Genomic DNA, 26,795 nt, shown 5'->3' on the forward strand with positions numbered 1-26,795 from the left:
CCTGCAGTGTGAACGCAGCCTAAAACTTAAACACAGATGTCGAATGTTATTCAAGTGAAAGTTTATGAAAAAGCCGAGTCAAATATAAGCTAAGTGTGGTACAGGTTTTCAAAGTTAGCAAAAGTGCTAATAGAGAAATTAGCACTGCTATTAGCGCATTAGTAGAAATTTGCCCACCACTGCTGGCCAGTATCTGCTATTCTGTCCATTTAATTCAACGTAGCGCCACGCCCAAGTCTTCTGCGGCCTGTAGGAGGTTTTCTTCAAGGTTTGTCTGGAGTTAGAACTGATAACTTGCACAGCATGATGCTACATCGCTAAGTGTCTGTGCTACTCAAGGTAAAATAAAGTTTTGCGTGTTCTCATCTGATCAGAACACCATCTTCCACATTTAAATAATTTTACTTAATTAGCTGACTTGCTAGTAGAGAGGCGTAAATAAAAATGAAAAATTTTAAAAATATTTTTCAACCTTTACTGCACTGACACCCTGACAGTTTAGGTAAAGCATTCTAAACTATTTTTGACCCAAACACATGTAAAGAACAGTGATTTACGACCCGACTCTGATGTAAAAAAGCAGACCGAACTCCAGCTGCAGGGCAGGTGGGCTCACATGTTGCTTTAGGTCCAGCAGATTTGTTATTAGCTCTACTGTGCAACCTCAGTCACCTCTTTCCACTCTCTGGCTGTCTGGGCGACACCTGTTCGACTCGTCCTCTTTGTCTCAGTTCTTCCTTTCTTCCTTTACTTCATCCTTCCCCCTCCCTCCCTCCTGCCTGTCTGGGTGACACCTGGTTGCGTCTCTCTCTCTCCCTCTCTGATCCTGGGACGAAGGCTTCGCCTGACAACGGCAGCGCAGCCAGACACGAACATAATAAAATATGAAGAACTACTTGTCAGAGTCCCTGCCAATGCCGACATGAAATGAAAAGCGGGGGAGAGCGGAGAGATGTGTGCCTGACAGCTCAGTTCAGAGGGAGAGATTAAAAAATAGTCAATGGGGTCCTGTGCGATCCGCTGAAGGCCTCGCAGCCTGTTCTTGTGCGGACGAGAGCCAAACAGGTGTTTTCTTTTAATCTCCCCCTCCTTCCTTCTTCGCTTTGTACTTTCTTTCTCTCTTCTCCCTTTTTCTTCTTTTTTACCTGTGTAATAAAACGGATAAGGTGTGGTCTCTAACATTACTTTCTCCCCTGTAAAATGTGTTTTTGTTGTTTTTTTTGCAGAGACACAAAAACAATAATTAAAGAAAACGAAAACAGAACGGGGAAACAAAGGTGGAAACGTTCTACGTTTCTACCAAGTTTATTATTATGACACAAGAACAGCTCAAAATACTCGCTGCAGAGCAGAATTCATGCTTTTGGCATCTGTGATAATTTTCCAACATATTTTCCTCATATGTATAGATATGAGGTCAGGACCTTGATGGCGCACTAATATTTATATATACAGCACAGCTTGGACATTGTCTTACCATGAGCTACCCAGCCGTGCTTGCACTGGTCACATGTCCGCAGGTGAATCTTTCCAGGCTGGAAACACTCACATGTGCAGTTCACCAGTGTGCACCGAATGGCCTGCAGAAACACGAGAAACAAAGCGGAGTTTAGTCACAAAACAAAATGAAAGAAGAAACAAAGCGGAGTTTAGTCACAAAACAAAATAAAAGACGACAGGAAGGAGCTGATTTTCAGCTCCAATGAACACAAAGCAACACAAAAAACGGCTCTTTTCCAGTCAGTGATGCACCATTTCAGCATTAACAGATTATGTTGGCAACACTCCTCAGAGTAGAAGTTGTAACTGATGGAAGAAGACGTTTTCTTTACCAATGAGGGGTCTGAAATGAAAAGGTGTCTGAATGTAAAATAAGAGCTTTTTTTTTATTCTCGTTGTCAGTGGATGCAAAAGTGAAGCTGATTTGGAAATGATGGAAGCCTCCAAAAAAAAAACCACAGAGAAGATACGGATCTATAAACTCTTCATGGAATAAAGATTGAGTCTAATGTTTATGGTTAGCATTGCTAACCATGTTAATACTATGAATTATTGTTACAGAAAATAAGAAAAATATTTAAAGTCCCAAATCTTCAAATATTTTCACTATTTTCTCTTTTTTATTTTTTTCAAAGTACATGTGTGAGTTTCTTGAATAGAGCATGTCTACTGGGATCAAGAGTGTGGAGTTCACAGTGATCAGCTGTGTCAAGAAGACTTTTAACTTTTGCACAAAGTTTTTTTAATGACCTTAAACTGTTCTGTATTTAAGGAATCTCAATGTGAGTAAATCTTCATTTGGGCAGACAGAGCGTTCGCATAATGTTGCTCAAGATTAAGAGTCATTGTGGAAATATTGGACTAACTGCAGAGTGTTTTGAGATTAGCTAGAGATCAATTTATTCTTGCTCAACCATTGAACCAATAGGAAGGTGGAGACTTATTAACTTATGGTTCAATATTTTCTAATGCTACTGAAACAAAACGCAGATATATGATAGTTTTGGGTTCAAAGTGCCAAATGAAAGCTTCCCCTTCTCAGATATTAAATTAAACATAGCTGTCTTTTTTATATCACAATAAACATTTTGTCAGTTATAAGTTGAATGTATATAAAAACTGGTTATTATGGTTGTTCAAAAGACTAAAACCTCAAAACATAACAGTTTCCTCAAAGCAGAGATGAATAAAAATGAAATAAAAATCTCAAACACACTTTTTTGCTGAAAACACACGGAGCCGTGGCTGGCTGCGACTGAGGCTACATTACTCAACACCGGAGCTGCACTTCATCTGACCTTGGAAAGCTTTTAGTACTGAAAGGTTAAGTGTCCAGACACGACGGGGGCATCTCAGTACAACACATACACCATGTCGGCCGTCGGCTACTCCACATAAACAAATCTTTAAACATATTTTACAGGAGTCCACTTAAAAAAATCTAAATTTTCCTTAAATTAATTAAAAAACAAAGCAGATGCTTGCAGTCACAAAGCAAACACAGCTCCCTCATCCAAATCAGTGCAGCAGCTGCAAGCTGTAAGTTTCATGACAACAAGGAGCAAAAGTAGAAACATTAATACTGATATCAGCTCCTCGTTTATTACATGTATTTTCTTTATCTTATCGAGATGAACTGATAAAATTTGCAGGAATTCTGCAGCTGAAGGAGAACATGTACTGAACAAAACCAGAACTTTGAAAACTCTTACCTCTCTGCAGTTTTTAAAGATTAGAGTTTATATATATTTTTTATTTTAATATGAAAGGAAATTAGTATGTGTCTGTTTATTTTGACAGGCAAATCTAAACCATCCAGTAGTTCGGACATCGGTCAGAAATAAAGAAGCTGTGGCAAAACGTCTGCTGGCTCTCAAACTGAAACCTCGCCTATCAGCTGCTGAAATTTTATGAATTTACAGCCTGCATTGTCTGCGCTATCAAAGCTTTTCTCGCCGTTTGGTGTGGCAGTTTAGTGACAAAAGGTCGCAGGTTTGTGGCCTTTATTTCACAATCACACAGAGCCAATCAGCACAGATCAGAGCGCCGATCGATCAATGAGAAGCAATGAATATTTCTGCTCCTCGCTGCATGTGCACAAACTCAAGGGCACGTTCAGGTGCTCAACAGAAAGTCTGTGGATTAGCACCTCTCCCTGCAACATATAAAACCTCTAATCTACTAAGGGAGCGTAAAATCTATCAGAATCCCCTCCTGCGTGCCTTGAGGTGTTACAAACCAGATTAGTTCCTGCAGGTGTCAAAGCGAACATGGGCTAATCCGAGATTAAACACAAAATTACACCACTTCCAGCCGCGTCGCCTCGCAGTTTGACACCGGATGACACTCGAGGCGGAGGTGATTTGAATTTACACCATTTTTTTAAGCTCTCCAGGTGCGAGGGAGGATTATGTGTCAGGTTTACAGAAAGTCGGCGACTGAAATCCAGACGTGAGCGCTCTTAACGGGCTGACGGTTGCTTCCCTCAGCAGACTGTAGGTGGAGCAGACCTACAGATCACACGGCCAGAACATAAAAGGCCAACAGAAATTACCTAGATTTATTTTATCTAGCAGTTAAGCTCTTTTTTATTTTGTTATAAACTATATTGATAAAAAAAACCTCAAATTCACCAATTTCCCTTTCCTAATGTAAATTGTCACTGATACTACTGTAAAAATTGCCGGATTATCCCTTTAGTTTACGCTGTTTAGCAGAGAACTTGGGTAATTGTAACCACATAAAAAATTCAAATTAAAACAATATTTATAGTTCCCAAAGGGAAATTAAATGTTATTGTGACTCAAATTAATTCAAATTCTGCAGTTTTTGCAGACAGTGAAGGCTGTTGGCTGTTTTTTTGTTAATATAGAAAAGAGACTTCTTTTGAAAAATTGTAAAAATGTGGTTGACAATTAAAAGATAAAAGACATCAATGAAAATATGTTTATTGATGTGTAAAAGCAGTTGAACGGTTGAAGCTACTTCAAATGTACTTGTTTAGGCTAAATCGTTCAGTAAAATATTTAGCATATATGCCTTGACTAAATAAAAATAATTTATTAAACTACTTCGATGAGATGAAATGATTGCATCAATTAGCAAAATTACACTGTAAAATTAGAGTTTTGTACACAAGAAAGGAGGTTTGTTTGCTCAAGATAGCATTAGCTTTTACCTGCTAAGCAAGCTAGCGCTAGCTACACTTTGACCAAACAATTTTTCACAAAGGTGACATTTTACACAATGTTAAATATATTGGGTTCAAATCCTAAGTTTCTATTGTTGGGACAGAAGCTGAATATCTTAACTAAACTTTAGGTCAAACATTTCGTCCCACTTTGTTGGGTTAATTGAGTCTGAAACTTCACAGACCGCCATTTTGAACGATTCAACAACCTGGTCAGACTTCAGAAAATTAAATTATTATGACTAATATAATTAACATCAGTGAGTTGCGTTATTGCTGTTCAGTTACTTTAACTCCTTTTTTGGTTCAAAACCTAACTCAGTATCCGACTTTTACCTCATTGACGTGAGTCATAATTCTGCACCAGAAGAAGCCAGACGTCATAAATCTGGACGTAAATAAGCTCGCTTTGTTTTTACTTGGCTTCCTTCACTTGTTATGATCTTGTGAAGATACTGTCGGCTTCCATTATTGAATAACTTTAAAATCGATCCACAGAGAGCAGCGTCCATTACACCGAGACCTGCTGGGTGAACGTAGCCAGAGAGATTTTCAGCTCATAATTAAAAGAAATACTGACACATAACGAAAGGTTTTTAACCAAACACAGATTTAAGTAGTTATTAACACAAGTCAACGTTAAAAAGAATGCTATTATTTACGTCAGTACATTAGTGATATAATCCTGCCACAAAAAGATGAAGACAAATCATATTATGAAATAAAAACTGTGTTCAGTCAATGGTTTGGCTTTCAACAACAGCCATAGCTGCTTAAATGGCCCCTTGGGAAAACCAGCTGCTCGCCCTGGTGGAGACAGGCTGTGCAGAGCGTTTGCAATGTGGGGACTTTCTTTTCATGTATGAGAAACCACGGTGGGCAATATTTATATCAATAGACCATAAACAGCTGGATTATTTAACCAAAGCAATAACGTTTTGCAGCTGAAATTATGTTGCTTACCAGATGCTTTTTATTCTTTTTTTTTTTTATCTTTCACCCCACTTTAAACTCTCGGAGCGTTTTCTTTTTCCTTCTCTAAGGAGTTTTCTGTAAAACATCACGTTGTCACACAGTGCTGGCGTTTCGGATTAAACGGGATCGGTGGAAATAAAACAAATGGAAATATCAAATGCACCTCCGCTGTTTACAAGCTGAACTCTGACAGCTGATGAGATAGTTAAGGGGCGTCTAATACGGCAATTAGAGCATGCCACTGTCTGCGGGGCTGCTGCTGCTGTGACAAGGCGCCCTCTAATCACTGACTTATTACGCCGGCTTGCAGCACCTCTCATATCTGGCCCATTAAGCAGACAACAGCATTAAGAACAGCAATAAAGAAGCAGCAACCCCCCTTTAACTGAGTGGGTAATGATGGCAGAAAGGGTGAGGGAACAGACTGCTTGTTAGTTCTTACGATTAATTTGAGTCAAAGTTGTCAGACAGGAATAACATAATAAAAATCTTTGCGATGGCATCAAAGCTTATAAAGACAAAACATTGGAAAAAAGGTTGGCAGAAAAACAAGAAACTTGCTGTAAAAAATGTTTTTTATTCACTTGCTTACATGATATGTATGCTGTATTAAATCACCACTAACAGATTAGCAGTTAGCTGTTAAGCTAGTGGGGCAACTAGCTGGTGCCAAAAGGCTAACACATTTATCCTACTCTCAAAACATCTTCTACATAAAGCTGCTATGAAATAACAAATATTATATGATCATAAATTTATGGGGATGATGGTAGTGTGCTTGGTGGATGTTTTCAACCAGGAATTAAAAAATAAAAGGGGAAAAAGAGAGAAAAAAACAAACTAAATCATTGTGACTACTAAGCTAGCGGGACAGCTAGCATGCTAGCGCTGAAATACTAACCCAGTAGTTAACTACTCTCAAAATGTCTTTTACATAAGACTGGACGATGAAATAACAAATGTCATATGATCATAACTTTATGGGAATGATATTCATGTGCTTGGTGGTGGAAGTAGTGTTTAATAGAATAAAATGGAAAAAAGAGAAAAAACAAGAAACTGAATCATGATTCTGTATATTCTCACACTGTCTGATCCCACCACTACACATGTACATATTTGTCACAGCAGGCAAAGAGGGGAGGAAGTTCGGCCAAATACTCCACATTAGTCACCGTACAAACGTCTCGCCAGCGTTTCCTTTCTGGCTCGGACCTAAAGAGGACGATGTTCAGCAAAAGCTGAAGAAATTCCCACAACGCTGCAGCAATTAGTACCAGACAACAGTCAACACTCAGGCACAGCTGCTGCGGTGCCGCTGCAGTCAACAGTGTAGTCCAGTGTCATGTTTTTTTCTTTTTCTTTTTCTTCTGCGCTTATCTTACTCAACTTTCTCAACTTTCTGTGTGTGTCGCTGCAGGGTTTTGTTTAGCCAGAGGCTTGATGTTTCATGGATGTTTTGCTTGGCTCACCGCCGCTGTCCCAGCCCCATTGTGTAAACACTGACAGCAGCGATGGCCAGCATCGAACTCTCGATTAAAACACTCTTAACAGGACAGATGGAGTGAAGAAGTTGAGCAAAGAAGAACAGCAGAAGGAGGTCCAAGGTCATTTTAAACAGTCTGCACATCACAGCATCACAAATACAAAACTAAACAAAACCACAAAGAGACGTAGAGAAATCTGTTCACAGCCCAGTAAAGATATTTAACATTTCTGCATTGATCTGGCCAGACGTTGAAAGATGACCAATTTTTCAGATTTTTAGACAAAACATCCTGGTATTTCATGAAAGTTCATGAAGCCTGCAACAGAAACAGGCCCAAACCATCACCATGCGTCACAGAAGCTAAGGAGTGATTTTACACTTCCTTTGTTTCACACCAAACCCACCTGTAGATTTTGTTGATAAGAAGATCATTTTTAGGTCCAATTAAGGCTGCATTCCCAACAGTCCTGTTCAAACCGCTTTAATCCAACTCCAGTGAGTTTATCTAGAAAGTCTGGTTCGTTTGGGGAGGTGTGAATGCGTAATCAAACTAACCAAAGAGACCAAAGAGTGAATTATGGTCCGACTACAAACCTCGCCTCGGTTCGGTTGAAGTGAACTCTGGTGCAGTTCGAACGCATTAGTGAACACCAAGCGGATCAGAGACTGCTCCAAAAGCAGGAAGTGAACTACAGCGCAGGGCATTCTGGGTAAATAAAACCAAAACAAACGCTAGCGAGACAAGCACTAGAGGGAGAAATGGTTTGTATTCTTTTACCAAAGATAATAGAGAAATCCTACAACCACTAAACTCTGACACCACTCCATTCATGTGTCTTCTTCAGAGGTTTTCATATTGTGGTTCTTGGTGCAGCGCCCCTACAGGCAAGGAGGGGCAATTTCTGTCCCCAATCAAACTGAGTCTACTAGACAATCAGGTGTGAAAACATCCTAAAATCCCATGTGAGTTTAGAAAACTCCACTGATTACAACCAGATGAGTTGGAGATGGTGCCTAACGGTTGTTCTGGAGATATAATGCCAGAGAGACAGAAACTTAAATTGGAGTGGCAAAAGCAAATGAGGTTGATCAGCACAACTAGGACATGTTACAGTGAAATATCGTCTCTGTAGTCTGATATTGAGCTGTTAGCATAGCATAAAAGTCATAAGACTGTCATACAGAAGCATTCTTCAGTCAGAGGCATGTCCGGATTGGTTGCAAGACTGACTGCTACAGAAAATCCTTTCTGCCCACAGCATCACCATCTCTCTGAGTTATGACATTTAAATTCCCTTCAACACAAATTATGTATTTTTGAAATGGACAAAAATATGTTTTTGTTATATATATATATAACATATTAATTATGGATAAACTTGTTATAAAAAATTATTCATTAATGTGAAACTCTTTTCAAGATGAAATAAAACAATTGCTTCTAAACCTTCTAGTAAGAAAGGCCAACAACATTTGTCAGGATCTGGATCTCAACCCAACGATGGAGTCTGTACAAGTTTCATGAAACAATAGAAGCCACGCTGATCCTAAACCAATATCCTGTACAACTGAATTAGTGCCCTGACATCATTTTTTTAAGGCTGACACTGTAACTAAATGCCGCAGGAAACTGCTAAAGCACCAGTTGCTCTGTCGGGTTCAGCCGAAGCCAACACACACCCAGCATCCAGCAGCTGTGTGTGTTGGTTCCTCCTCCCTTAATTGAAACCTTTAGCATGTTCAACACACAGCCACAGACCACATCTCTTGTTTGGTGAGTTAAGCAAAGCCGAGATTTAAATGAAAACCCCGTGAGAGAGAGAGAGAGCCGGGCTGCGCAGCATCGGCTTCAGATTTAAATTTGTCTCTGCTTAGGGTCACTGTAAAACACTGGGAGCATCTTGTCCTCTCTTCCACCCACAAGATATTATCTCATCCGTGAGATAGCTGCCGAAATGCCGTCGATTTCCTGCCAGAAATGTGCGGCCAACGTGTGCAGGAAAAGAGGCGCGGCAGCTTTGCGTGTCATAAAAACGGACGGATCGGGGCTTCACGGCGTCCATATTGGAGCCAGGTGACAAATAAAACACGGAGAATAAAAAAGTAGAAGTCTTTGAAGTGTGACGCAGCACGCCGCAAAAGCACAAGGGAGCAAATACCTCATGCCAGGACTGATCTTCGATTGTTTGACTTCAAGCTGAGTTTCCAAAACCACCAAATAAACAATAATCACTTCAACTATGTTGGTTTAAAGCCTTTATTTCAGAAAGGAACAGGAAGTTTAACTGATATTTCTGCAGCAACAGGTCAGGGTTATAATAGTTTTGAGATTTTTCATTGTGACTCTTTGTCTAGTTCAGTAAGTTTTAATTAGTTTTTAGAGAGTGTTTGGTAGTTTTTACTAGTTAATATTAGTTAAATATTAATTAGTTTTAGTTTCTCACACTTTGGTTAATTTTTATGTGCAGATCTCAAAAAGGTCATACATCGATTGGGTAACGAATACTCAACATTAACTTTGCTGGACGATAAATTGTCCCAAAGGTTATTGCAATAAAAGATAATACTGTTGTTTTGATACCATTTTTAAATAATATGATGCTAATGGCATAATAATGTGAGAACACATTCTCAAAGATTAATTCTATAGATCATTAAAGACTGGAACTGGAAGATGTTTTAAATATCCTAAATAAATAAACAAAACAAAAACTTGAATCATGAAGTCTCAAACAAGCAAACAAAAACTCTGGCTTCGTTCGCTTCGTTTATCGTTTTGAGAAAAACGATAAATCACGTAAATGGAAAATATTGACCTTATTTTATTTAAATTTATCATGTGATTAATTGATTTATTGGTTATGAACAACCACCTCGTGTCATTTTCTCTAAACTTTTGCCGTCGACATTTAAGAGCCGCAAGACGACTATGAGCGCCGTAATTTGCTGACAGCTGACGTAAACCGCTTATGTTGGGAAATAAAATCCAATAAATTTCACATCAGTTTGAAAGGCTAATAAATAGATTCATAAACACAAAACAAAGCATGTTATACATATAATGTCAGCTTTTAAAAAGCACCACATATTTCTAGTTATTATAGTTTTCCCCATTAGTTACGGTTTAATTTATTTCCGTTAACAAAGCTGTTTTCTCGGCCTCAGCTTTCGTTGTTTTGTTAGCTTCATACTAACTTTGCATCAGGTCGGTCCTCCCTGTCAGCTCTTGTTGCCAGAGGTCCCTGTCCTCCGTGCAGCTGTGCATCTGGGCTTTGACACGGGGCAGAGCCACCAGAGCTATGCTAATGGGAACCAAATGGGGCGTGAGCCCCCGGTGGATTACAGAAGGAGAAGAGAAGCATGTGTTTTCGTGTATTCATGCAAAGAACTCAAAGCCGCTCATTTTTGTTTCCCTCTTCTCCTTTTCTCATGTCAAACAAATGGGAGCAGCAGCATCTGCTGCCGCGAAGGCCCCGCAAACAGCAGACGACCTTTCTAGCTAATTTAAAGTCTTTCAGCAGATGCGGCTAAAACTGGACAGAGTATACACAACCCCGCAGCCAGAGGCTTTGGATTTCTCTACTGAGTGACTCCAAACTAGCGTGACATTCAAAAGGGACAAAAACAAAACTGCAGAGTGGAGAAACAATAAGGTGCATCTGAATCTCATTGTTCTGAGAACAATTTGTGTCTGTAAAATGTGAATCACCAGTTTCAGATGTTTGGCTGAGACTCTGAGCCTCGATGCACTTTGCCTTCACCTGCTTTATTGAAAACAAAAACCTCCTTCTGGATCTGAACCTACGGCGTCCACAAGGGACAAAGAGATTTTTCTTTCTTTGACATTCCGTCACAATAATGTTGGACACTGAAAGACTATGAAAGGCTTTTACATGTATGTTAATATTCATTTGTGAGATATATCTATTTCTCTTTTGGGTACAAATGCAACACAAACTTATGTGCAAATTGCTGGAGGAAAAACCGGTCAAACATGAAGCTTCCATCTCTGATTGAAAACAGAAACATGACAGAAACTTTCTGCAACAAGGAAAGAAGGAAAAAATACATCCAGACTATTTGAACTACTTTTGAGTTATTCCATTTTGTAACATCACCATTTTCACTCGTGTTGGTGGTATGACTGGTTAATAAAGGGCCGATATGATGCACAGTTCTGTTTCCACTGAATGATTCCACACAAACAAACATGAACACAGTTAATAGACCAATTTTCATTCACTTTCCTGAATCTGTAAACATGTTTTTGAACTGAGGCTCTTTAGAAATGTGCATATGTGCAATTTTGATTTTATCATTAGCTGCGTTTTCAGTGAGAGATAAATTGCGCAAACAGGAATTATGAAAATAAATCTGCTTAAGTAACTTTTTAATAAGGTAGAGCAACTTGTTTTAAACCAACTTCTTAATATTGATGAAAAATCATTTATTCCACTGGCAGATTATTTCATGTATAATCTGCCAGTGGAATAAATGTGAAGGAATTATTGACTTAAACAAGTTAGTTTTGTCTTATTTCAAGTGTACTAAGATATTTGAACTTTAACTAGACCAATAATACTTGGTAAAATTTGGTGTTTTTGTAGTTTATAAGATTTATAAGGAAGTTTTGTTTTATATATTTTAAGTGTACCAAGATATTTTCACTAGAAACTAGACCAAGAATGATTGGTAATATTAAGTGTTTTGACTAAATCTGTCACTTTTAACATGAGTTTCATTAGTGGTTGAGATGTGTGCTGGTTTTTTGGGGAGTTTTGTTGCATTTGGAATGGAAACTATCAGTCATATCTGGCAACCTCGGCCCCCAGCTTTGTGAAACGACACGGTCACACACACAAACACACACACAGAGAGAGGGAGAGAGAGCGCACCGCCCCGTCGGGTCGTCCAGCCGGATCGGCCTGACTCACGTCATGATGAACGTCTATGCATGCGCTGCTGGACAGTCACGCTTGTTTATGAATTGGACGGATAAAACGACCCAGCTGGCTTTGATATTGTGAAACTGCGAGGAAGAGGGAGCGTTATACAACAATACCGGATCAGAACGCACAGGCCTATGATCTCGCCATCCCATGCCATGCTGTCGGATTGTTACCGGCACAGGTGGACAGATGCACCGCAGCGCTAACTCTGGCTGAGCCGCGAGTTCAAATAGCAGCTCTGGCTGGACGGGGAGCGCATGCAGGGCCCCCCCCGGAGCCCCTGCCCCCGGCTCTGCTCGGCTCACCTCAAAGCATTTCCCCAGGCAGAGATCAAACCGCGAGCCCAGCGACAGACCTCTGGGTCTGCAGGCACAGCTCCCGGTTCAAAGATGGGTGCTGGGGAATGCAGGGCAGGATGGGAGAGGAGGGAGAGGAGGGATGGAGGAGGGAGAGGAGGGAGAGGAGGGATGGAGGGATGGAGGAGGGAGAGAAAGGAGAGGAGGGATGGAGGGATGGAGGAGGGAGAGAAAGGAGAGGAGGGATGGAGGGATGGAGGAGGGAGAGAAAGGAGAGGAGGGATGGAGGAGAAGGAGAGATGGGAATATGTTTGTAGGGGAGGTAGGATGAAGCAGATGGCAAACATAAATGTGCAAAAGGTGAAAGAAAACACGTTTTAAGACTTTACTTCACAAATTCTGAAAGCTGAGCTTTTTTTTAAAAATTAATGTAGTAAAAGCTTGGGTACAAAATGGTGAATATTTAGTTTATGCTAACATTTATTTAGAAAATACTCACACCCCTTTAATATTTCACTTTTTTTTCAATCTTACCAACTTTAAATGTCTTTCAGTAGGATTTGAGAAAGCACGATACATTGCTAGTTCTTCTTAAAAAATCAATATTAAGGAATTATTGACATAAAAAAGTTCCTAAATCGTCCTGAAAAGTTACTTTCCAGTTAGTTTTGTCTCATTTTAAGAGTACAAACACATTTACACTAAAAACTCAACAAAATATTTGATTTCGGATTTTTGCAGTGTGAATACAAATGCATGCCACACTTTTCAGATTTTTATTGGTAAAAGATTAAAGTTTGTGGTTCTGACGTGACAAAAAGGCGATCAGCTCACGGGAACATTGAAGTTCTGTTAACAGAACATAGTTTTTAGGAACAGATTAGGCTTAAAAATCTGATTTTAATAACAATCAGTGCAAGTTTTTCCTTCAATAATTCAGCATCAAACACTTTTACAGCATTAAGGATTTGTTATTGTACTGCATAAACAGGTCAATTTATGGCCACACATTTTCATGGAGGGCTTTCTGTGGTTTGGACAAACACTTCCTTATCTGGGAGCGCTGTGGGGGCAGCGGAGGAAGGAAAACAGGGAGGCCATTGTCGTCGGTATATGTTAGATTTGCTCCGACCTTCGGCCTATCAGAGGAGCCAACAGCTGCAGATAAGGACACTTGCACTTGCTGGCCCACTGAAATATCTCCGGGTCCGATTCTTTTCTTGCGCAGAGTGAAGAACAGAGAGAGAGGCAGGGTGGTGATAGTTTTCATTGTAGTTTAGTGTTAATTTGTTGTGACTCTTTGTTTATCTAATTCAGTTATTAGTTTTTAGAGTGTGTTTGCTGACTTTTCTTAGTTGTGGTAGTTTTAGTTTTTCAGATTTTGGTTAATTTTCAGGTGCAGAAGTATTGTATTGTGATTATGTACACATCATATTGGGTAATGAAGACTCAAAAATGTGTTCAATATTTGCTGAACTGACTGTGGCGTTTTGGAGCGCAACAATTTGCCGTCCGCTGATATAAACTGCTTGTGTGGGGGAAAAAATCCATTTCATATCAGTTCAAAAGGCTAATAAATACACTTAAAAACACGAAAATGAAGGATTTTAAATCTATAATTTCAGTGTGTTTTAGTCAGTTTTAACAACACAAGATATATTTCCACTTAGCTGTAATTTTTCACATTAATTACTGTTTTTTATTTATTCCAGTGGAAAATTATCAAAAATGTAGTTATTTTTAGTTTTAGTTAATTATAATAAACTTGGAGAGAGGAGAAAAAAAAGAGAGAAAAACAATAAAAGGAGCACACCTTCCTATCTGACACAAACAGAAGATATTAGTCAGCATCCACAGCTGACTCCTCTCTGAGAGGGGACTTCTCCATAACCGATGATAACACACACACCCACACACACACACCCACACACACACACACACACACACACCCACACCCACACACAGCCTTGAAATGGCTGCAGAGACTCCCCTAAATGAACATCCAGTCACTCTTTTCTCAAACTCTCCCACGTAAACCCGTCATGCTAACACACGCACACACACCCCCACACACACCCACATGCACACACACACGCACACACATGCACACACATGCACACACATGCACACACACCCCATTTCCCCTCTCAAACGGACTCATAGCCAGAGAAAGCTTGGAATAGCTCCTAGATGTAATCTTGCCAATCGCTCTTTATTTTCTTTGAACCATTTTTGACGCCAAAAAGAAAACGAAGAAAAAAAAAAAAAAAGCCTGCGCTAATTGCGAGTAAGCAATTTCCAAATTATGTTTCTGTTACAACTACTGCAGCTCAGCTGGCTTCGATTCAAGACACACGACCCGGCAATAATATTTGTTTCTTTGCTCTGCGTTTTGTTCAAACAACATGTCAGCGACGGTGGTTTACTTGTAAACACCTGGGCCTGCGCGCACAGCAGCCGAGGAAACGCAAAAATCTGCGATGGAATAAATAGAATTACTTCCAAACCGCATTCTTGCAGTCCGAACCAGATATTTACATACACTGTATGAAAGACACAATCACTTTTTCTTCACTTTATTAAATCAGATGAAAGTTTTCCCGTTTTTATCTGTTAAACAACTGGAGAGAGTTTGGGGAAAGTGATTTCAGTTTAACTAAAATCAAATTCAATTCAAAAATACTTTATTTATCCCAGAAATGGAAACTAGTTCTTGTCAATACTCATATCATCCAAGTCAAAGACTCGTAATCTTGGAAGGAAGGATCTCAGTAGCAGTCAGTCTTACAACGAACCTGAAGACGCCTCTGACTGAAGATTGCTGCCGTATGACCGTGCCATCACTGTCACTACATGCTAACAGTTGATGACATCATCAGTTGTTGGCTATCACTGCTAATCCATCTCTTCTGCTTTTGCCGCTCCTCTTTAAGTCTCTGCCTGCCCGTAGCGATAAAGAGAGAGACGTTGGAGTCCAGGACTGTATGATCAAGAGTTATAATCCAGAATCATAAATTCATCAACTCTTAGCTAGCTCTGCTAATCCACCTCTTTTGCTTTTGCCACTACACTTTAAATTTCTGCTTGGCCATGAAGTTAGAAAGCTGAAAAGTAGGAAAAGTTGCAGTTGGGGGCCATATGACCCAGAATCATAAAGACGTCTTTGGTGCTGCAAAGCCGCTCAGGTCGGAAGAAGCCACAACTCCAACAAAATCATTTTAAAAAAAGAGAGATTTTTTTTTTGCAAATAAACAAGAAATTTTTTTTGAGACATATCCTGAAACTGAAGTGTTTGTCCAACTGTGAGGTACGGGAGTGACATCATGGCTTGAACTGATGACATCATGAGGAAATATGGAGGCAACGTCTCAAACGATCAGCTACTAATTAAAGCTTTTATGGAGAAATGACTCGTCCAAAAGGATCAAGACCTCAACGAAACGCCAGATTAGTTTAAAAGCATCTTCATTACGGTAAACTGAAGGTTCTGATCTCAGTCCTGCTGAAAACCTGAGCGCAGAGCAAACAAAGCTGACCCAGTTTCACCAGTTTTACTAGTTTCACCAGGAGAAATGGACCAGAACTCCAGAAAGCTGTTGATAGAAGTTTGAGGAAAGAAATCCCAAACATTTGACCAAAATCATTTAGACCAAATATGAAGGAAATGTAAACTTCTGAATTTTCTTCCTTCAAATCATGATCATAAATCAGGTTTTGACCCACAAACAAATCACCAGACCCTCGACACGCAAAACTAAACCGAGGTAAAACAAAAAACATTTCGACAAAGTAAAAAATACACACAACCAACAAATAACACCATTAACATTAACACCATAAACACCTTAGAAATAAAAGAAAAATGATCAGAAAAACAAAAAGAAAAACGGCTCCAAACTTGATCAAATTTCTGAATTTACAGATTTAAAAAGTCTCAGTATTGCAGTATTTAGCAAATGCACTGCAAAAACAGAAAATATTACTAAGTAGTTTTTAGTGTAAATATCTTAGTACAAAAAGACAAAGCTAACTCAGGAGTAACTTTTCAGCAAGATACAGGAGATTGTTTTGAGTCAATAAATTGTTAATATTGATGAAAAAGTTTCAATTATTTAATTTATAACATGGAAAAATGCCTTGTCCAGTGGAAAGTTGCTGAAAAGTTATTTATAAGTTAGTTTTTCTTACTTCAACTGTACTGAGATATTTGCATTAGAAACTAGCTCAAAAATACCAAGATTTTCTGTTTTTGCAGTGTAGGAGTAATATTGATAATCCCAACTGACCTAAAACAGGAGAAGTTTGATTTAACATCAGAAAGATAGAATCAGAAAAGTTTCATCTTGCTGCAAAGTGGCTTCAGCTGCATGGAAAAGCAAATCATGAAGCATTTTTTACCTCAGCCACCATAACGAGAAGCTGGCTCCTGACTCAGATCCCAGAGGAAGCTGACAGAAAGAAGACATGGATTATTTAAGCTGAGTCACCGCGGCGACGGCCGTGTCACCGCCGTCCGCCTTTATCAGCCTGACAAAGTTCACAGATAGAGCCGCGGCTCGAACAGGTTAAACGGCGGCGAGCGAACCAGGAGTCAGAGGAAGAACTGATAATTGGATAAAGGAGAGCAGACGCTCGGCGATCGACCTGGCCAAATTGCAGAAACTCCCTCCCAGGACCGGCTTACGTCCGCCTCATTTGGCTAAAGCCGGATTCCTTATTTCTGCAATTATAAAGCTATCGACTAATTCGACATGTGCTTGCGTGTCTCCCGGCCGTTGAGAGCTGGTGTGCCATTGAGTCATTAACTTTGACAAATTGTGACAGACTCTTTTTATTGCCACCCAATCATGAGAAACAAGGCTGTGGCAGAGGAGTTAATGAGTGGCATGTTCCCCCCCCAAACCCTCATTTTCCACTAGGATTCCTCAAAATCCCCCCATCGCCCCTCCATATTTATAATTTTACCACATCCTAACAATAACACGGCCAGCACTCAGCACAAAACACGCGGCCTAATGAATCTCATGCCTTCACCGCGCTGAAATGGCCAGTAAGTATTACCAGCTGCGACACTCTCCCTCGCCCGCCCCCCCACCGTCTTTGGCAGTGGCACGGACGATGGAGGAGCGGGGAGTCACGCAGACACATCTGAGTGCAGCTGGACCAGGGAGTAAGAACTGAGGAGGAGGAGGAGGAGGAGGAGGAGGAGGAGGAGGAAGACCACAAGTCTCCATGTTTCCAGCTGCCTTTCTCAGGGGCTCGGTTTTCTCTCCCTCCCCTTCGCAAGGCCCTTTTGGTCCCAGCTTACTTTAAAATTCCCAAACACACACACATTCACGCACCCCTTCACACACACACACACACACACTCTCACACACACGTACTCCCTGATCCACCTCCCCTCCTCTTCCATCCCCTCACATTCGGCCATCTTTGTTTGGACAGGGCTCAGGAGTTCCAGAAAAGCTCTCTCAGATGTGCTGAAGTAAGGGAAAATCAAAACAAACTGGCCCTCACACACACACACACACGCACACGCACACGCACACGCACACGCACACACACACACACACACACACACACACACACACACACACACACACACACACGCGCCCGCTCCGGTTTTATGTGAGCACACAAACACCAACAAGTCCCTCACTCACACTTAATACCACGCAACTGGATCCACATACATGAACGATTTCACATGTGAGGAGCTGAAACGCCAGCTTCATCCAGGGAACAAATTTGCAACAAGATGGAGGAAAAAATAAATACAACAAAAAAAAAGTTTTTCAGTGTGGCAATAAAAAGCACGCAGTCACTGTAAAAACAAAACATCTTACCAATCATTTTTGGCGTCGTTTGTAGTGAAAATATCATGAAATAAGACAAAATTAACCTACAAGTAACTTTCCAGAAAGGAATAGGAGCTTTTTTTAAAGTCAATAATTCCATAATATTGGTGAAAAAGCACTGTTAGAATTAGCAGATTATAAAAAGACACTTTCTCCATGTTATAAGGGAAGTAATCTGCCAACAGAAATAGCACTTTTTAACAATATTAAGGAATTATTGGCTTAAAACAAGATCCTGTGTGCACTAAGGTATTTGCACTGGAAGCTACACCAAAACTGCATGGTAAGATTTTGTTTTTTTCCAGTGAACTAAGTATTTTTGGTCTAGTTTCTACTGCAAATACACTTGAAATAAGACAAAACTAACTTACAAAAGTGATAGTTCCAATGACAGATAAATTCACTTATAAGATATTTTTTCTCATGTTATATATGAGATAATTAGCCAGTGAATTTCATCAATATTAAGGAATTATTAATTTAAAACAAGCTCTTAAATCTTGCTGAAAGGTTACTTATATGTTAGTGCACTTGAAATAAGAAAAACTAAGATATTTGCACAAGAAACTAAACCAAAATTACCTGGTAAAATTTGTGTTTTTGCAGTGTTCAGTCTGTGTGTGTGAGTGTGTTTTCTGATCCAGGATCACAGCAGCAGGGCACGGCTGAAGCGTACCTCGACATATGTTACCTCTTTGTGATATTGACTTTGTTACAGCTATACGAGTGGGAGAGTGGAGCCAGGAGCTCAGGCCTCGCAGGAGAGGGGCCCTGCGAGTTCGCTACAAAACAAACACGCCGAACGGGCGCAAAAACACAAAACACGGCACCCGCAAAACGCTGCTGCGTATCCACACCGGTTCAAATGAGCCCCAAAATGTCCCTCATGCTCATCACATCCACATTTTCAGCGCTGGACTTGGTTTGGCCTCCTGTCTGAGTTAAAAAACTGAGAAATCTCTCAGTGTGGATCACTGGAGTCCCCAGACTGACCTGAATCTTGAGTGCAACATTTTTTTTCTCCTTAGCCCACTTTGTGTTGTCAGACCAATCAAATTCAGGAGCGCTTTCTCGTTATAATAAATCGACAAGATGTGAAACTTGTTAAAACTACAAACTTTCACATTTTAACGTTATTAAACTTGTTAAAATGAAAGTTTCTCATTAAAATGTGAAACTTTCACATTTTAACGAGATATAAACCTTCTTTTTTCTTTTAATGAGAAAAAATATGTTTCTCATTAAAAGATGTAAACTCGTTAAAACAAGAAAGTTTCACATTTTTACGAGATATAAAAGTTATAAAGATTATTGTTTGAACAAGATACAGAACTTATTAAAACAAGAAACTTTCACTTTAACGAGAAGTTTTCTCATTTTTTTATAACTTTAAAAACACTAAAAACCTTGTTTTGACTTGAATCTCTTTAAATATGAGCGTAGCATTTTGCTTTTTCTCTTTAACCTACTTTGTGTTGTCAGTCAACTCGTATCAAAGTAAAAGTTTAACTACCAGAGCTTTGAAATGAATTCAGCAGCAGTTTCTCTTCATGACATATAAAACTCATCTCATAACGTGAAATGTTCACAACATGTAAAACTCATTCAAATGAAAAAGTTTCTCATTAAAAAGTGTTAAAATGTGAAACTTTGACATTTTAATGGCATAAACCTCAATAAATGAATAGTTTCTCATTAAAACAAGGTGCAAAACTCGTTAAAAGGAGAAACTTTTGATTAAAAGGAGAAACTTTTTCCTTTAAATTATATAAAACTTGTTACAAGGAGAAAGTTCCACATTTCAAACAGATTTAAAATGAGATATAAACTCGTTTTAATACGTTTTCTCATTTTACGGTTTTTAAAAATATTTTCCTAGAAAGAGTTTGATTCTTACAGGCAGTAAGGACTCGTGACTCTTCACACTGTTTCTTTTAGACGACATCTAAAAATCCCAGGAGTTGCTGCTGTTTTCTGAACTTTCTTATTTAAAAGAAAAGACATTTGACTTTTAATGAAAGATGTATCTCGTTATAACAAGTGTTTTAAGTATTCTAGTGGGAGTTTTATGTAAAATAGATTTTTTTAAAGGTTTACATCATGTTATGTTGAGTGTTTCAAATCAGTCGATATCTATAATTATTAATTAGTTTTTTAAATATTTGAAATACTGCCAAACTGGTGTCGTGACTTTCCTGTTTTATCCACAGTTTCAACTTCTTGTTGTTTTTTTATTTTTAAGCAGTTAGGAGGAACGGTGGCGAAACGTTAAACTGCTGCTGCGCCAGTTAGCAGCTTGTTGCTAGGTAACCAAAGTTAGAAGAACTTGAAACTGTTTGTTACCCAGTAGGTTGTTGCTAGGTAACCAAAGATTGAGTGAGTCAGTTGATTCCACCAAGCTAGCTTAGCTTAGCTGTGAGAGGTAGAGCGGATGAATCCATTTCTCTGTGAAATTATTGAATATTCTATTGGACTTATAATCGATCGATATTGGTCTTGTCTCTATTATGATATAATTAGCAAACTGCAAATCTGCTGAGGTTATATTAGGAACTATTTCTCAGTCCAATGCGCCTAAAGACTGTTGGAAACGACTTAATGGTGGAGCATTGTTGTGATGACACGCTGAAAGAGTAGGAGCTTCTTAAAGAGACAGAGGCCCAATTTCAAAAGTCAAATTGCAAAGTTACACATAAAACCTTTAATTAGGCAATAAACAATAAATCGATTAATTGTGTAATAATTTAAAATGAACTCAATTTCCATATAGATGATTTATCATTTTCCTCTTTCTACCAAAGGACTTCAGTCTGATGCTTTGATCTCAACTACCTTTTTTTAAAGGACAATTTATTTATAAAAACTTGTTTCTGTAGTTTTGTTTGTTTATTTTGGATATTTAAAGGGTTAAATGTTCATTACAATTTAAGGTTTGTTGACAATATGTTCTTGCATTATTATGCCATTCATATTATATTACTTGAAAATTCTCTCAAAATAACAATATTATCGTTTATCGCAAAAACGTCTGGGATAAATTCATCGTCCAGTAAAATTTGTTATTGAGATAAGCTTAGATTTTAGATAGTAATAAAATAAAAAACATTATTGTTGAAACTCGTGAAAGCTTGTGTCCTCTCTAAAATTTAAATATTAACATTTATTATAAAGATAAGTCAGTCAGCAGCCTTCGTCAAGCCACTGGCAGAAAAACTGGACCCGCGCAGTAAAACCCTGACGCCACGGCTCATGTGCTTCTTATTTGATTGCTTTGCAGAACTAAAAGATTGATTATCATTTCCATATTCCTGAGAGTGTGAATCCCAGATCGGGTCTTTCCCGAGTGATGACTTTGCCTCTAAATTTGAATAATGAAGTCGAGTCATTTGAATATTCCCTCTGTATTAAAACTCATGTTTTTACACCATGCAGCAATATTAGCCATGTTAATTGGGCTCTTTGGACTTTCCTAATAGAAAGACTAAATTAATTACTTATGTCGACAAAATGTCAGACACGCCGATGTAATAACTACAACTGTTTCCAGCAGCGTTTGTTTTCGGCGCGTGCGTCGCTCATGTTTGTGTTTGTGCGAGAGGGAAGTGCTCGGCGAGCGTCCGGTTGTTCCGAGTTACAGCTAATGAAAGAGATGGGAACAAAGTGCTTTGACATCCCCTCCATGTTTCATCTGCGGCTCTCGAGGGCCCCGCTCCGGCATTCATCCACTCCTCTCATACTAATCAGCCACCGCGCTGCAGACTGTTTTGCTTGCAGAGTGACTCGCGTTCGGCACACACACACACACACACACACACACCCCTACACACTCAAGAGTGCCAATCTAAAGTCCGAGTGGAAACCAAACTGGTGTCTGTGTTTGTGTGTGCAAAGTGTGTGATCTGATCATTAGTGTGTAACTCCCATCCCAAACCAGCCGCCGCCATGCGGGGCTTTGAAGTTAAACATTTTTTTTTAGCTTATGGCTGTTTTTCAGATTTGAAGAAAAACGACATCAGCGCATTTTTTCCCCTCGACTACAAGTAAACATTAGACTTCAGGAGAAGACGGCGACGTTGAGAGTGAGATCATGGGATGGTGTGTGAACATGTTTCAGAGCGCAGGAGAGGGCCTGCTGATGCCATGTTTCAGACGACCCCTTGAAGTGGAAATGAGCTTCCTCGGTCTCATAACTAGTCCGTTCTCACAAAGTCAGCAAACTCTGACATCCGCCTCCATCCCCACCCCAGCACTGAAGATCTGCAGACATTTCTCCACCTAGCCCTGTGGTCAGCATGCAGCACGAATTCACAAGCCATGCAGCCCACACTGTCATCCTAAAGTGCTTTTCAAGAAATTTCTCAGAGTTATTGGGAAATTCTAGACATTCGTCTTATTAAGAATAGAGTAAAACTGGGCTTTGTTGACGGCTAATTTCTGTTTCTTATTACATCAAGTTAGTTTACAAAGATCCTCATAATTCTGTCTAATGTAATGATTAACCTGCTTAAGAACCTCGTTTAGATCACATAGCTCATATAACTTAATACGTATTCGTACTAGGGCTGAAAAATTAATAAAAGTACAAGTGTTCCATATGAGTCAACAGATAATTATTGATTAGTTCTTTGTTTTAAAAATCTGAAATAGAGCCAAACTGGAGACGTGACCTTTTCTGTTTTATCCAGTTTTTACTCCAGGCTGTTGTTTATTTTTAAACAGTTATGAAGCGAAACCTTAAACTGTTGCTGTGTAAGTTACTCAGCAGGCTGTTGCTAGGTAACCAAGTTGGGCGGAACTTGAAACTGCTTGTTACCCAGCAGGTTGTTGCTAGGCAACCAGAGAGCGAGTGAGCTAGTTGATTCCAGCTAGCTGTGAGAGGTTGAGTGGCTAAAATCTTTCCCCTGCCTACATTTCCCAGAATGCTGTGCAGTTCTGGGTCAGGGTTCAGTAAAATGATTGACTTTTTAGATGCATTATCTATTGATAATGATCAATTCTATTCCGATAAGTATTCTAATTTTTTTGTTTAGCGCTTTTTGCTAACTCTGAAAGTGTTACCACACCTTAATTACAATTTCCAGATCAATCCATTAACAATGCATCACTTGGAAACTCACTGCAGCTGAGCGATAATAAAAAGATACCAAACAGACGCACACAGGATCTTATCACAAACATGTCTCCATTAAGTCTTCAAAAGAAAAATGTTTATAATACAGCAAAAATGTTACATTTCAAATCAGTACAAAACAATACGACTGTTATGCATTTCTACTGTGGCAACACTAATATTTGTTTTCACCAAGATCTGAATACATGCACTGAACAAGATGCTGACTGGCTTTCATGAAGATTTACATACATATTTTCTATTAATAGACAACAATAATCCAGCTTGAATAATGATTTCCATACTGAAATGCCACCTACTGATGAAAAAGCTAAGCAGTTTGCTCACTGTACTCTGCTTTTAGATCAATTCCAGCCCTTTGCAGAATGACTTTCTGAGGAGAACTCACGTCTCTCCGTCTCTGTCTCCGTTTTGACCGTTAACCAGCGTGCATCTGGTGTGCAGTCTGAACCTGCGCAAACACCTGAGGGCCCGTCCCCAGCCGACCTCGAAGCGGCGAGCGACAGCTGTAGGGTGATGCTGCAGTGATAGGCATCATCGGCTTGCTAGAGACTAATTGGTCCACGCCGCTCCTCTGAGTGGCCTCGCTAATTAATTAGAAAGGCAGTGGAGCTGAAATTTTTAATCAGGACACCAGCCTCTCCGGCAAATAGGGGGTTAGGGGAAAAAAGACACATCACCCTCATCATCCCATGTAATCCACCTGACAGTGATCACCTACGCCTACATAGGAATTATGCTGGGTGTGTTTGCAAGATCAGAAAATCATTGTAGGCCAAAATTATTGATTTTAACTTGGAGAATTCAAGCTGTTGTGAAAGATTTTAAGTTCTTAATTACCTTTTTGGGTTTGTATAACAAGCGTAGACCTTTCGCAATAAGCAATAAATGAATTAAACGCATGAAAAATTAAAATAAGCTCAACAAATTCCATTTGCATGATTTATAATTTTTCTCTTCTTCAGTGTGGAGCTTTGGTCTCACTTAATTTTACTTGCTGTTTGTGTTTATTTATTTTTGATGTTTAAAAATGTCATCCAGTTAAAGGTTCATTACAAATTAAAGTTTATTGACCTTTGAGAATGTGTGTTTGCATTTCTATGACATTATAGTACTTGAAAATGGTCTAACACAACAATATTATCATTTATTGCATTAACCTTTGGGACAATTTATCTTGACAAGCCTTTTATAAAACTAAACTCATGTAATATACACTTGCTTATTTGCGTGTTTATGTATTATATGCTTGTTTACTAAATATGTGTATATTACATGAGTTGAGTTTTAGAAATTATGGGCTGTATTTTAGAGGAAAATGTTGAGTGAAGAAAAATTATATGCTGCTGGTTAAATCAGGAACATAGAAGCAGACAGAAGCTTAAAAAGCCATTTCCACACATGATAATGTCTGCCCCATAAAAGCCTTGTCCATAAAGCACCGACTAAAACTGGACACTGAAAGCAGGTTGTGTGATTTTAAACTTCTTCCTTAATTTAGGGATCCGTGGGCGTGCATTAGGTCACAGAGATTTCTCCTAAAGGCATCTATTAAAAGCTAAAATATCAGACAGTAAAAAACAGGACCAGTAATTCTGCCTGTTTGCCTGAAAGATAACATCCTCTGTTGTTGAATGAATACGCTTTAAAAGGAAAAACATCAAAAAGAAACGTGCATGCTTGAACTTTGACCTCGGACGGTGACATTGGCTTTGTGAGCGGCGTAATCTGCGCGACCATCTCAGCTGCGCTCATCACCAATCAGCCAGCCGCCGTTATCAGCCTGTTGCTCAGGCCAAAATAAACACGCACCGCCTTTTTATTGCTTTGTTTTCACAGGTCATTAGGGGAAGGGGAGAAGATGCATTGATTAGTTTTCCAGACCACTGGATTATTGTTGTGTTATGACTATCATCATTAAGTTTCATTAAGGCTGCGGTTCTTCTTGTTTCCAGAAAATGAAGACATTACAGGAAAGGCCAATTGTTAGGAAAGCACACAGCGTGCTTCATTAATGTAGAATGTATGGCAACAGAAAAATGGCATCTTGCTTTGGTTTTACAGGTACTGTACTGACTAAAGGTTTAAAAAAAAGATTTTTGTCTACTTCGCCTCCAAATATTCAAAATATTTAATGATTTTTGTTGCATTTACAAAGCTTTAAATGATGTAATACACACCCCAGGCCTGTAGGAGGCGATGAAACTTTGTGAGACGTACGCCGTTTCTGAAACGTTTTCAAACTTCTACGCTTTAGTCCAGCCAAGACACATTATCGTGGAAAGCTGAGGCCTAAACGCAACAAAACATTTGCGCTTTCCTGCGAAGCGTAACAAGCGGTCACATTTCATATAAATGTAAACTTAAGCTTAATACACTTTATCACTTTCCACATGTTTTGCTAATTTAGCTTAAAAACCAGAAAAAACTGTAATTTTCTTTAGCTACTGTTATGTTTCTAGAAACATAAAAAAACATAGAAATGAACACAGGAAGAAAATGTATCTACTTGTGATAAATTGAATCTGAATGAAGTATTTATGAATATTTCCAACAAAGACCGGCTATGATGCATCTTGCTTTAGTTGACCAACTACTTACCAGCATTTTTTTTTTTTAAAGCTAATTCACCTTCTTGGAGCTAAAGCAAAAGCAGAACCTTTTTTAAAGACTATCTAATTTTTTTGAAAGTCTGACTGCTTGGATGTAAAAGATGCAGATTTAATGATTTAAGACTTTCACACTTTATAGCAGTACTTCATGCCTTGCTGGTAATCTAGTGGGGATAGTCCTCCTTGCTGACCCGGTTTTGAGGCATCAGTCATTCTTTGCCTGCTACCCTTGCCGTTTTATTGCATTTCACATTTATTCAAAGTGTCCAAAAATAAGGAACTTAATGGAGCATCGGTCCCTGGCCTCTTCCTCTCGCCCAGCTCTGCTCTGTAGTTGCACAGAGCAAAGACAAACCAGCGCTGTCGCTCGGGTAATTAGCATTTTAGATAGTTAGCAGAGGGTGGCCTTGTGTGATATGTGCTGAAGTGGAATAAAATGGCGGGGCAGGGACTCCACTAATGGCCCATTTCCTCCCCACGGCCGCCCTCTCCGCTGCTCCGCACGCGCTGGCATCAGGGTGGCCACGGGGCCCTCGCAGCTGACACACAGGAAGACGACTAGCGGCGGCAGCTACGTCGCTTTTACACAACTCTTTGACTGTGACTACCAAGCAAGAACTGACACAACAGCAACAAGGCAAACCGAGGGCGACGTGCAACAGATAATAAATTTATCAGCCCACGAAACGGTTCAGACAGCCGAGTTGGTGGCGCTTGCTAGTGGATGCATTATTTACAGGAGGAGCTGTAGCGTTAGCGAGCCGTTTGGCACTTGCAGGGCCATCAGCGAGCGAG

General features: G+C 39.4%; 1 protein-coding gene across 4 annotated transcripts in view; it reads right to left on the reverse strand.

Annotated features, from left to right (window-relative positions):
- Window positions 1–26,795, reverse strand: part of bnc2 (basonuclin 2) — a 229,097-nt gene that overhangs the window by 61,002 nt on the left and 141,300 nt on the right. For all 4 annotated transcript variants that reach the window (XM_023333338.1, XM_023333337.1, XM_023333339.1 and 1 more), the window contains one exon: window positions 1,478–1,580. In XM_023333338.1, the coding sequence (XP_023189106.1) occupies window positions 1,478–1,580 (103 nt within the window). The remainder of the gene's footprint in view (window positions 1–1,477; window positions 1,581–26,795) is intronic.

The sequence above is a fragment of the Xiphophorus maculatus genome, chromosome 5, assembly GCF_002775205.1.
Source record: "Xiphophorus maculatus strain JP 163 A chromosome 5, X_maculatus-5.0-male, whole genome shotgun sequence".
Taxonomy (NCBI): Eukaryota; Metazoa; Chordata; class Actinopteri; order Cyprinodontiformes; family Poeciliidae; genus Xiphophorus; species Xiphophorus maculatus.